The sequence below is a fragment of the Callithrix jacchus genome, chromosome 3 (assembly GCF_049354715.1).
Source record: "Callithrix jacchus isolate 240 chromosome 3, calJac240_pri, whole genome shotgun sequence".
NCBI classification, from domain to species: Eukaryota; Metazoa; Chordata; class Mammalia; order Primates; family Cebidae; genus Callithrix; species Callithrix jacchus.
The window spans coordinates 123,085,261-123,097,917 of NC_133504.1; the positions used below are offsets into that span (position 1 = coordinate 123,085,261).

The following is a 12,657-nucleotide window of genomic DNA, read 5'->3' on the forward strand; positions in this document are numbered from 1 at the left end:
TTAGGATAAAAAGTCAATGCATTTGTTGACTTAAATTGATTAATGCTGTTTTGGTACAGTAAATGTAGTTTACATCTGCCAAAGACTAGATCCTTTAAAGGAAGTGATCATGCCTCTTATAAGTTTTTCCCAAAACGATCAGTGCTTTTAAGAGTCATTTATAATTCAGTGCTTTCTGACAAAAGTCAAAATGTAGTCAGCTATTGGAGAGTGCTATTGAATTTGGGGGGAGTAAAAGATCACAGTTATGTTACTAAATAATCTAAACAGATTATAGTCTGACCTAGAAAAGCTGTACTACAGGAAAAATTTGACTTGTACACAAAAAAATCATAATATGTAAACACTATACATCCTTATGAAGCGTTTTCTTTCTATGCCCACTTAAGGTAACTTTCTGACCAATCTCATTCAGGCAAGCTTGGAACAGGGTTTTTAGTTGCTTTTGTGCCCACAAAATGGTCCTCAAGAAGTGACCAAATAATGGAAAGGGCTTATTTCACGCTTGGTCCTCATTTCCTATCTTGACTTTTCCAGTCAATCCTCCATGCTATGCCACTGGAAGCTGAGTAACTAACTTGTTAAATCTGACAAGTAACTAAACCTATTAAGCCTGACATCAAGTTTATACCTGTAATCTAATCAACAAGTTCTAATTTGCAGGTGATCCATTCCTCTCCTATGGAACAAAATGAATGGGTTTTGCTGTTGCCCTTTTCTTTGGAATCAGAATAATCTCTAGTTAGCTTGTGGGGGTTGAAATTATATTTTGAATGACTGAAATTGCCTGCTATTTAATTGTCAGATAAAGATGAGGATGCTGAATTTAATTTTTTGAAGAGGAGTGAATCAAGTGCCAAATGTTATGCTAATATCAATATGCCTTAATATGACTTGATTATATATTGCTATCAACTCATTGAATCAAAGTGTTTGTTTTTACATCTATTTTATAAGGCCCAGAGTATGTTTGATAGTAAAATCAATGCTTGAAAAGTTTCTTCAATTCTGACATTCTTCAATACTGCTTCAAGGTCAGAGAGACCTTTCTGCTAAGGAGAAAGTATTTACTGGTGTAGGATACATTTTCTTAAAGAACAAGTCAGAGCTGCTTACTATGAGCTATGTTGAGCATATCAATCATGTGGTTTGAATAACAACATATAACAAAATGTGAATCACACACAGCCAGATGGAAGCTTTTATCAACTTTAATTGATATAATTATAATTGGTATGCAATATGTCTTACAACCAATGTGAATACAATGACATCAAATATCAAGGAAGTTTTCCCATCTTTCCATCTTTAAATGATACCAGCTAACTCGCCCCAAGAGAGAAATCTGGCACTGATCTCTTGGTTAGCATTATTACAATATCAACTAGCACTTTTAAAATCAAAGTTGAAATGGTACATTCATTTGCCAAAAAAAAAAAAAAAAAGTTAAAGGCAAAGAAGGTGAATCAACGTGCAAATTAGCATCTGGCCCAACTGCAAAATTCATTTCCTGGATGCAAGAGATTGAACCATGTATACTTGCAAGCAAGATGAAGGGAAAACAGATATCAAATCAAAATCAACTCACAAAGAATCCAGAAGACCTCCGATGGGAAAGGCTGGAGGTCTACTACTATTCATGCTCAGATATCTATCCTGTTTTCCCTAATCTCCTGATTCTGATTCAAGAGTCTTTGAGACCTGTGTCCTAGGCCAACCTTTCACCTAGAAATGGAAACCATCACTGTGACCCCAGGCATGGTCAACCCTGCAGTGATTCAGCTGCATGAAGGAGTAGTCCAGAGCTTAGACAGCTGTCTGATGTGGCTAGGACACAACTGTCATTTGATGGAATAAGTAAAAATAACACAGAAGTATCATAGCAAACAAGAAACTGGGATCACTTATATATCTATAGTTAAACTGTCTATAAGTATTTTTCTCCAGAAACTGAAAATACCATAGACATTATTTTATTAATCCTCACATCTGTGAGGTAGTATGGGGTGAGGTCAATATGAAAGCATCACTCCCATTTTCGAAATGAAGACGCAGACGTGCAGGGAGGGCAGGTGATTTCACTGGGGCCACAGGAAAAGAAAATAAAGTTGAATTCCGCTTTTCCATCATCTGCCATTGATGGTCAAGAAGAGCTGGCTTGCCTCCCTCCTGCTCTGACATTCTCTCTGAAGTGTTATGACTAGACCTATCCATGAGTGGGACGTAATTGTTTAGACCTACTGGATCCATTTCTCTTAGGTAGAACTGAATAGGTGCTCTCCCTGAGGTCAAGGATGTCAATTATCAGCATATATTTCAGGTGTGTGTGTGTGTGTGTGTTTTCAGTAACATTTGTAGAATATGGTTGCTAAAATCCTTTGGCCAATTCAAAAGCAGAAAAGATACATCTGGCAAAATAAGTTTCAACCCTTAAATATTTTATACCTACATAACATAAGGAGTGTTATGGGAAGCTGTTGCCTTGCTGAATACATCTGGTCTAGGCCCACATCCCTCTCTTTGCCACGCACATTTGGAAGCTAATAACAGCAACAGACCCATTATGTGCCCTTGCACAACAGCAGCCTTCAGTTAAAAAAAAAAATGCCTGCTTAAGTCCATGGTTTATAGAAGGCCATGGTTCCTGGGAAGAGGCAGGTCCCTTACCCCGGTGTTTATGGCAGAGGCAGCATTCAGAAGTGCACTTCTCCAAAGGTGTTTCACAAACATTGTGTCAAAACATTTTTGGCCGATGGAGAAAAAAACATATGGAATATCCTGTTTTTATCTGCTTGTCCTTTGCCAAACTGAAAGCCCTATGAAGCGGATGGGGAAAGAGAGATAGTTACTCAAGCCAAGCATGGCCAGAGGGGCACCCTTGGTCATTTGCTGCCCTCCCTTTTTTTTTTTTTAATCTGAGAAGGTCCACTTTTTTGGTTGATGATGTTTTACTCAATATTCAGAGATATCACAATTTCAGTAAGTCCCTTCCTCATTACCCACTCTGGTTGTAAAATATCTCTGGGGCTTGCTTATTCTCCGTCCACACTTAAAGAGTTTCGGAATAACTTTTTTCAGAATTACTCCAGTGTGTGGGTTAGCAGGTTGTAAAAAGTGGCACGGCCCCTACTGTCTCTGAGACCAGAGGCGTTTAGAAAAGCAAGGGTGGTTTGCATGTCGGTGCTTTGCCGGGCCACAGCCAGAGACAGGACGAGCCGGAATCAAGTTCCTGCAAGCCAAACAGTCATGGCAGCAAGGTCCAACTTTACAAACAACAGTCCATTTTCAAGTTCTTTATGACACTGTAGGACAATATAACACATTTTGAAGTCAGACCCCATGTTCGTTTTCTACTACATGACATCAGGACATAAGATGCTGCTTGCTAATATCAGCTGTTACAGGAAGACAAGAGTTGTAGCCATGAAATAAAGCTCTCTAGGAAGCACACAGAAATAAAAAGGTCACCTTGCATACCAAGAACCCTTCAGCCAATAAACTAAACACTTTGGAGATAAAAACTTAACACATCATTTCATTTTGTTAAAAATAAAACATTGCTAATCTGTGAGTGTCTTGTTCTGTCACAGTGCATATCACAGGGCATTGTGATAAACCAGGGTTTCTCAATCTCAGCACTATTGATATTTTGGGGTGGGTAATTCTATGCTGTTGCAGGTTGTGCTGTACATGGTAGAACATTTGGCAGCATTTCTGGCCTCTGGTAGCACCCCCAAGTCATGACAACAAAAAATGTCACCAGACATTTTTGAATGCCCCTAGGGTGGAGGCAGGGGGCAAAATCACCTCCTGGTTGAGAATGATTGCAGTAAGTGGATGCCTATGAAGAGGAACAATTCTTTCTCAAAAGTTGTTGTGCAGGATTTTAAGCCTATATACCCAGGGCGCTCATTCATTAAAGGGAAGAATTAGTAAGGTAAGTGTATGGGAAGAATAAATGAATTAGTTATAGTCTGTTTCCTATGAAAATGCCTCTTTGGGTAACTGACGATAGACTAGTGCCTCTTTTTTGTTTTGTTTTTAAACAAGTTTACAGCTATTATCCAACAGACAGTAAAGCAGTGGACCAGTTGCTGTGTGGGTATAAAGCCAAGAGTCTCTGGCCTCCTCCAAGCTGTGAATGCCTCTGGCCATTATTGATAGCTGATTCCCACTTGCCCTAATGAGATACTCAGTGCAGGTTGGCCTCCTTTCCCCCTACCACTTCTTTTCCACTTCCCCACACTGTACATGCCTCTCCCTTTCTTTATACAACTCAACTCATGTCATAGCCCTTTTCTTTGGGAATACAACTCAGCTGATCGCTTGTGGGCTGGGATCCCAGCTGCCTTGTGAACAGAGCAGACATCCTTTACAGAGACAGGTAGCCTGGAGGGGAGAACAGGTAGGGGCACACTGAGATCCCATGACAAACTGCTATTCTGCCCCTCAACCTGCTGGCCTCCTCCACAGCACTTCCCATTTTCATCTTTCATTAATTAGGCAGCTAAGAAGCTGCTTTCTAGCTTGTAGAGTCAATCAGGCAGCATCCTGTCAGAAACAACCAGATACATAGAGATTAAAAAGGAATCTGAGAAAACCCTGCTCTCTCCCATGCAGGGTGAAATCCTCATAAAGCTCATTTCCTTTCCCCTCATTGATATTTAATGTAATTTCCTAAATAGAAGTTTAAGAAATAACACAAAACAAAATGTTCTGAAAGTAATCCCTGACAAAACAATCCAGATTCTCAAAGTGGGTCCTGAAGTGGGAGAAGAAGCCTCCACCAAGGTGGTCTGGCTTGGCTGGTGCAAGGCCGGCCCATTTCAGCTGCAAATCGGCCTCCACTCACCTTTAAATAATGGTTCTTTTTATACCAGAAAGGGGAAGTTGTAGCAGCCAGAGGAGAGGGAGGAAAACAAAAACAACCATACCAACAAAACAGGGCTTAAGATTGTCGTTCAATGCGCATCAGGTACTTATTAATTCTACTGGATAAGCGCTTATAAATAAAGAATAGTCAATCCTCATCCTCGGCCATATTCCGTTGTTAGGAGTCATCGTACAGGGGGTTGTTGTAGTTTCCCCAGGACCCGTAGTCGTGGTCATCCAAAAGCCTTCCATAGGAGGAATGCCTGGTGGAGAAACAGAAGAGGGCTGTGATTACCTGGAAAAGTTACCCATCTGAGGACAGCCTAATGCCCTGCATGGAACTGGGGACATTTAGGGCCAAGGAGAGGGAAAAGTGTGATGCTCTCACTAGGACAACAGATCCAGCCACTGTGGAGGCCCTGGTCTACCAAACAGCCTGTCAGTTACAACTCTTCCTGCTAGGATCCCAACTGGTACCTTTGGTTGGGGTCATCTGAGTCCTTGTCGTTTCCTGCAATTCCAGTGAAGGAAGTGGAGGCCCCATTTCCATGGTAATTTAACAAGAAGGGATGGGAAAGGGAAGCTTGCATTCCTAACATCCTGACTTAGGTTCTGGGCTTAATTCTTCCTGAAATAATGATGACACATCCACAACCACTGTTGCTATCACCACCTCTCCTGACATTTATATCATCTTATAAGTTACCAAATGCTTCTCTATTTAGTTTTTACTTGATCCTCAAAATGAAGCCATGGGCAGGTATAGTTTATACTTATTTCTCTGAAAAGGAAAATGGGGCTCAGAGATGTTAATTGAAGTCCCCAAAGTCATACAACTGAGCTGTCAGCCAAATCCCCTTCTCCTGTATCTAAATCCAGCGCTCAGAGCTCAAGTTCCCGAAGTCTTATTAGCACTCTAGTTGAATGGCACTATGGGTTAAGCATAATTTGGTGGATAATTAATTGTAAGACCCTCTCATGATTAATAATATATCTATAAGAAACTGAAATCAGATTGTCATCATTCCTCTGTTCAAAAGCTTTGAATGGCTCCTCACCTCAAAGTAAAAGCCAAGTTATTAAAATGCCTTGCAAAGCCCTATGGGTCTGGCCCCAGCTACTTTCCTGAGTATATCAGCCCCTATTATAGGACCCTTGCTCCCTCTGCTACAGCCATACTGGTCTCCTTCTCTTCACTCTCATGCCTGACACAGCTTTGCCTCACTTTGCAGTGACTGTTCCCTTGGCTTGGAACAATTGTCCTCCAGGTCTCCACACAGCTCATTCTTTCATTTTCTTCAAGTCTTTGCTTAAATGTCACCTTCTCAATGAGGCCTTCCTTAACAACTTGACATGGTTTGGCTGTGTCCCCACTCAAATCTTGTCTTGAATCATAACTCCCACAATTCCTACATGTTGTAGGAGGAACTTTGTGGGAGGTGGTTGAATTATGGGGGCAGGTTTTTCCTGTGCTGTTCTTGTGATAGTGAATGAGTCTCCTGAGATCTGAGGGTTCTATAAAGGGAGGTTTCCCTGAACAAGCTTTCATTTTTTTTTTTTTTTTTGCTGCCACCATCCACATAAGATGTGACTTGCTCCTCCTTGCCTTCCACCATGATTGTGATGCTTCCCAGCCACATGGCACTGTAAGTCCAATTAAACTTCTTTCTTTTATAAATTGCTCAGTCTTGGGCATATTTATCAGAAGCATGAAAATGGACTAATACACAATCCAAATCTTTAACCCCCACCCCCAGACTCCTGGCTTAATATTTCTCACAGTACTCATCACCTTCTAACATGTTATATAATTTACTTTCCTCTCTTCCATAACTGGACTAAAACCTCCATGTAGGTATGGATTATTTGCCTGTTGTGTTTATTCTTGGCTCTAACTCCAGTACCTAGAAGAATATACGACAGATAGTATGTCCTCAATACGCGTTTATGAAAGAAACAGTGATTGAAAAAAAATAAATCCAGAGTTCCCCCCAAGACTGATCTGTTCATAAGATGGGAGATTCCTGGAAAGGAATATGATCATTTTAAGACTAAAACTAATGGCAGGATTAGAAGAATATCACAAAATGAGATTTGATACCTCTAAGGCTGGTGCTAGCATATGAATTATTATGCCTTGCAACTGGAAGTCATGTATGCTATACAGTTCAAAAAATGCCCACTTCCACTAATTTTTATCTCAGCTAGATGTGAAAATTAAACAAAATGAAAACAATCTGAGAGGTGCAAAAAGCATTTGCTGTATTTATATCTGTTGCTAAAATAATTGCTATTGCTCATTTGAAGCTTATTTATATCTGCCAGGTATTTCCAAAAAGATGATTTTTTCGTGTGTGCAAAAAACTAGGCCTTTGCTGTGCTCATTTCAAACTCTTAGCCTTCAAAATTATGATTTATGTCCTGAAGGCTGACTCAGCTGACCTAATCTATATACCTGGAAACCTGAAGATGTTTCACAATTTACTTTGCTTTCCCTAAAGGTTCACATTCATTTCTGTGGGTATGGGAAGGAAAAAGACTACCAATAGCAACCCAGAAACACCACTGCTTTTTTGATCTATAGAAATAAGGGAGGTAGTTTTGGTAAACAAAGGTCCTGGGCTGTCTATGGCCAACACTCTCCCCAAATTTGAAACCTCCAGTTCTAGTCAAATTCTTTAACAGGATGGTTGAGAAATGGAAGCTGTAGAATTAGGAAGTTAAAACCTGGTAACTACAGCACTGGGGTCCTGCCTAAATTTCAGCATGACTTATTGCTGCAAGCCTGGCAAACATCTACTTATAAACATGCTCTTTTATTGATGGGGTATTCCTTCTTCACATTTGTATGGTAATTGAACTTCTCATGGAATTTTTATCCTTATCATGTAATTTTATTCCCATAAAATGTGAGTTTGGTCAATAAATGTATGTCCTTGAGTAAATTTTTAACCCACTGTTTCTTCATCTATGAAATGGAGAAACTTAAAAAAAAATTGCTTTAGGGTTGTTAGGAGGATTAAATAAGGTAATACATATAAAAGACCTGCCACATAGTAAATGTGCAATGAATGTTGGCCAATATGTTTTTTAATTTTTAATATAATAAATCTTATACAAGCACATGGTAAATTAGCCAAATAGTAAAAAATGTCATTGAACGAAAAGTGAACCTCCCTCCACTAGGAACTCTTGAAACTATATACCAGGTATAGTTATAAAGCCAGTTTCTTAGTGAAACCCCGTCTCTACTAAAAATACAAAAAATTAGCTGGGCATGGTGGTGCATGCCTGTAATCCCAGTTACTCAGGAGGCTGAGGCAGGAGAATTGCCTGAACCCAGGAGGCGGAGGTTGTGGTGAGCCGAGATCGTGCCATTGCACTCCAGCCTGGGTAACAAGAGCGAAACTCCGTCTCAAAAAAAAAACATTATTATTATGTTGGAATGGGGGTTAGAAGATTAAAAATCTCTGGCTGTCAGGTTTTATTGGCTATGGTTATTTTAGTCAAGACTATTTGGTTAATGCTGTATCTGAATTTCCTATATTATAAGACACATCTCTTATACAAACATTAGTAAAATAAGGGAAAAAGACTGGTCTTTATTTTATTATTATTTGTTTGCCTTCCCATTGAAGAAATAGTGAGTTGAATAAAATGCTGATAAGTGAGGAGAGAGATGCGAGAGATATGGATCAACCAAAACTGGGAATGTACTGAACCCATGGGGCTTATTTACCATATTAACGAGCTTCGATAGGAAAAACTGGGTGTGCTGGGATTCCAGCCAGGTTTGGATATATCGGATACTATTGTTGGAAGAGTAAGGCAAACACATTTTTTTTGTGTGTGTGTGATAAGAGGATAATAATTAGTGAGCATGTTACAGTTTCTCTCTAGGTTAGAACTTCTTAATCCTGGCACAATTTGGATGGAAATGGGAGGTTTTCAGATTGGCATTTATATAGAGTATGAGGTTAAAAAAAAAAACAAAAAAAAAACCAAAGACCAAAAAACAAAGCAACTCCCATTCCCAAGATTAGGAAAGTGAGATTCAAGGAATTTAGATGACTTTGTCAACGCTATTTAATGGCAGAGCTGCTATGGAAACCAAGTCTCTTTGTTTGCTTTATAAGGCAACATTGCTTCATCTAATTTCAATCTGAACAGCAATCTGTATGAATGATGTCATTGTCAGGTCAAAGCAGTTTTATTTACTAAATGTCTTAATAAAGACTGGCACCGATCCAAACAGAGCCATGTTTTCTCTTTGCTGTTTCTTGGCTCTTCTTAGATGGTAAACTTCTGGAGGGCAGACTATGTCCTACTTTCTTTCTAACTTCCTGAACACCTAATAGGTTGCTCTTGATATAATGGTTATTTTATAAATATTTGGTGATAACTGTTTATATCTAGCAGCATAAATAGTGTATACAGAGTGTCTGTGGGGTTTGGCTATAACCAGCTGAGATTCATAAGGCCCATGGAAATTCATTGTGTAGTATAACTGAAAAAATGAAAATATCCCATAAGGAAGGCCAATGGTTACAGCTACTCTTTTGACTTTAAACATAGGAAGGGAGGAGAATTACGGCTGGACTAGCAGGCAATGATGTGGCTTTAAAGCCCTTAGCACAGTGCTCACAGCCCCTGTTAATCAATGGCACTGTGCTTACTGTCAATGTGATTCTACTGTATTGTATGCTGTAGTAAGCAAACTAAAATCCCAGGGGGTAAAATGAGGAATGATTTCTTTTAAACTCTTCCCTCATTGCTCTCTTTCTTTAGTGGCTTTGCTCTAATAGAAAGCAGCACTCCCCACCCCCTATCCTTACTTGGTGACCCCTTGTTGGTGACAAATGGTAAATGATGTGGTGACATTTGTGGTTTGAGGCATTCTCCAATACTGCAAAATGGTACCTATTTAAAGATAACTGTAGCATCAATACTTAATGGAAAATGAGTGAAGTGTCCCTTTTCTTGTGTTGAAACAACACATATTTTAGAAAACACCCTATCCTTTGTAAGGGTCAGCCCCAGTTCTCCTCAAGTCTCCACCTTTATTTATGACTATGCCCCACGAAGCCCTCTCCTCTTTAGTCAAGCAAGTCTTGCCATTCAATCATTAGTGCTTACCATGTGCTAAGGACATGAAGAAATACAGAGGGATACAAAGATGATTAAGACATGGCTTAGTGCTGGAAAAATGTAGCCGAACTTGCAGTTCATTAGCCATTAGTAGTTAAGCCTTAGACTCTTATCATCCATTAGCAAAACTGTTTGATGCAGCTTCACTGTCTCCTTTTTATTATTTTTATCGTTTCCTCTTTCTTTGTGATTATCATTTCCTGCCTGGCTTCTTTAAGTATTCAATGAAAACTTACCATCTATCAGGCCCTATTGCAGCACCTTAACAAACTGAAAAGATCAAAATCCCTGTCCTTAGGGACCTTACATTCTAGGTGGGGAGACACAGTAAATTATATACAAATAATAATATGGTGCATGTTACTGAGTCCATGGAGAAAATAAAAAGAAGTGGGGTGGTGAGGAGTTCCCAGTAGGAGGTAGGGACTGTAATTTTGAATACGATGATCAGGGAAGGTCTCACTAAGACATCATTTGAGCAGACACATAGAGGAGATGAGGGATGAGCCATGTGGATGACTGAGGGATACCATGTAGACAGAGGGAGCAGCAAGTACAGCGGCCCTGAGGCAAGAGCAAACAATATATCCTTCTGGTAGCTACTGAGCCATAATAAAAAAAAAATAAACTTTGTATGTCGGAATGATTTTAGATTTAGAGAGAAGTTGTAAAGACAGGACAAAGATTTCACATATACCCTTCACCCAGCTTCCACTAATGATATATAATTATTGTATATTTGTCAAAACTAAGAAACTAATATTGTGAGCCACAATTTTGAGGCTAAGAAAATTGCAATCATTACAATTTATTTTATTCACTCAAAGTTACAATAGCAAGTTAGTGAAAGAGTGAGTATTACAACTCAGGAATCCTATCAGTTCCATCTTTCCAACAAAAAATCTCACTGATGGGAACATTTCCAAACATTTATTTTCAAAATCACCCCCTATCTTTTATTTCCAGACTCTGGGTTTCTTTTAAAAAGCTATTACTTTCAAACATATCTTGAAATGATTACCTCTGCTTTGAAGGGGCAGGTCAAATTTGTTTATTTAAAAAATTATCTGCCAGATGCCATACTATTGGCAGACATTCATCACACAGAAGATCTACACATTGGCATATCTGCTTATTTGTAAACTAGCTCAGTGTCACGAGGTAGCTAGTAAAATTTTGTGTGGTTTAACAGATTCCCATAGCTTCCCCTTCCCCAAACTCTCATTCTTTCTAATTAGGAGTAAACAAATGTTATTGCTGCACCCCCAAACTTTCCTACATAGACTCACTCATTAACACTCATCCCGTAAATGTTCATTAAGCAACTACTATACATCAGGTACTGCCAGGGACTTTATATTGTTCTGATAGAGGAAACTGGCAGAGAATGCACTGATTCCAGTACAGGGAAGCACATGGTACAAGGGGAAGCATGCACAGCAAGGAACTCAGGATGGAGAGGTGAGAGAAGGCTTCCCAGAGGAGGGTCTCTCTTGGGCTGGACAACTTGAAATTAGCCAGATAAGAAAGGGGTGAACCAAACACCTCTAACAGAGGGATCAGCATGTTCTAAATTACAAAGGCAATATATTTGAAACAGGGCAACATGTCTGAAATATGTATGAAACAACAGGGAAATCTATTTGGGAAACTCTACAGCAAAAAGTGTGTTTGGAGTGTTAGAAGGGGTAAAGCAGGGCCGTTCAAAGGGTGGTCCTTGGACCAGTAGCACTGGCATCACCTGTGAGCTAGTTAGAAATGTAAATGCAAGGGCCCCACCAGGACTTACTGAATCAAAATCTATGGGGATGATGCCCAGGAAATTGTGTTTTTAATAAGCTCTTCCATTGATTCTTACATACATTAAAGTTTAAGAACCACTGAGGGAGAAAATTGAATAAATAAGACCTATAGAACTCCAAAAGGTGATCTGAAAAAGTCAACTGTGTATAACAAATTCTAGGAGATCTTGGCCTTTATGGCTGGCTGGGCCTACTCTAACAGCCAGAAGGAATCCAATTGTACAAAATACAGTCACTAGAAGACATAAAAATAGGGACTTCTAACAAGATGCCTTAAAAGACAGACCCTGTTGTGTCTATAAGTTAAGATTGTGTTTATTTTTGTGAGGAGAACAGCCCATGTAGTCTGTCTGGGTCACTAGCACACCTAATTATAGCAATATCCACATCACTGGTCTTAGCAGATACAGTCTCCTGTGCAGGGAGATTATCTCTTGGCTGAACAGTTTTGAGCCCACTTAAATAAATCAAAACCAGCTTACCTCATTCTTCAATCATCACTAATTAAAGACACTGTTCTGGAAAAGGCAGACAGGGCCTTTGCTTTATTTTAAAGTTGCAAACAAGCCCTGGCATAAAGACCGTTCAGAGATAGTTTCCATTTATAAATGTGTAACATGGATGCAACTTTGCATGCATTTGAGAACAGCACCAACGAAACTGTCAAACTGGAACATGGAAGCCTGCCACATCAATATACAATTAGAAAATAAGCTGCTGTGCCGTCTTCCTCCTCCTCCTCTCCCCTCTCCTTTGAATCCCTCATGCCTACTGAATGAAAATGGTAGGATGGAGACTGTGCTCCCAACCTCACAGCCTATGTGTTGGTGGTCAC

At 39.6% G+C, this 12,657-nt stretch overlaps 1 protein-coding gene across 1 annotated transcript in view; it reads right to left on the bottom strand.

Annotated features, from left to right (window-relative positions):
* Window positions 1-1,195: 1,195 nt before the first annotated feature.
* Window positions 1,196-12,657, bottom strand: part of PARM1 (prostate androgen-regulated mucin-like protein 1) — a 114,414-nt gene continuing 102,952 nt past the window's right edge. Inside the window, exon 4 of the mRNA XM_008993176.5 lies at window positions 1,196-5,135. Within this exon, the coding sequence (XP_008991424.1) occupies window positions 5,051-5,135 (85 nt within the window). The 3' untranslated portion in view covers window positions 1,196-5,050. The remainder of the gene's footprint in view (window positions 5,136-12,657) is intronic.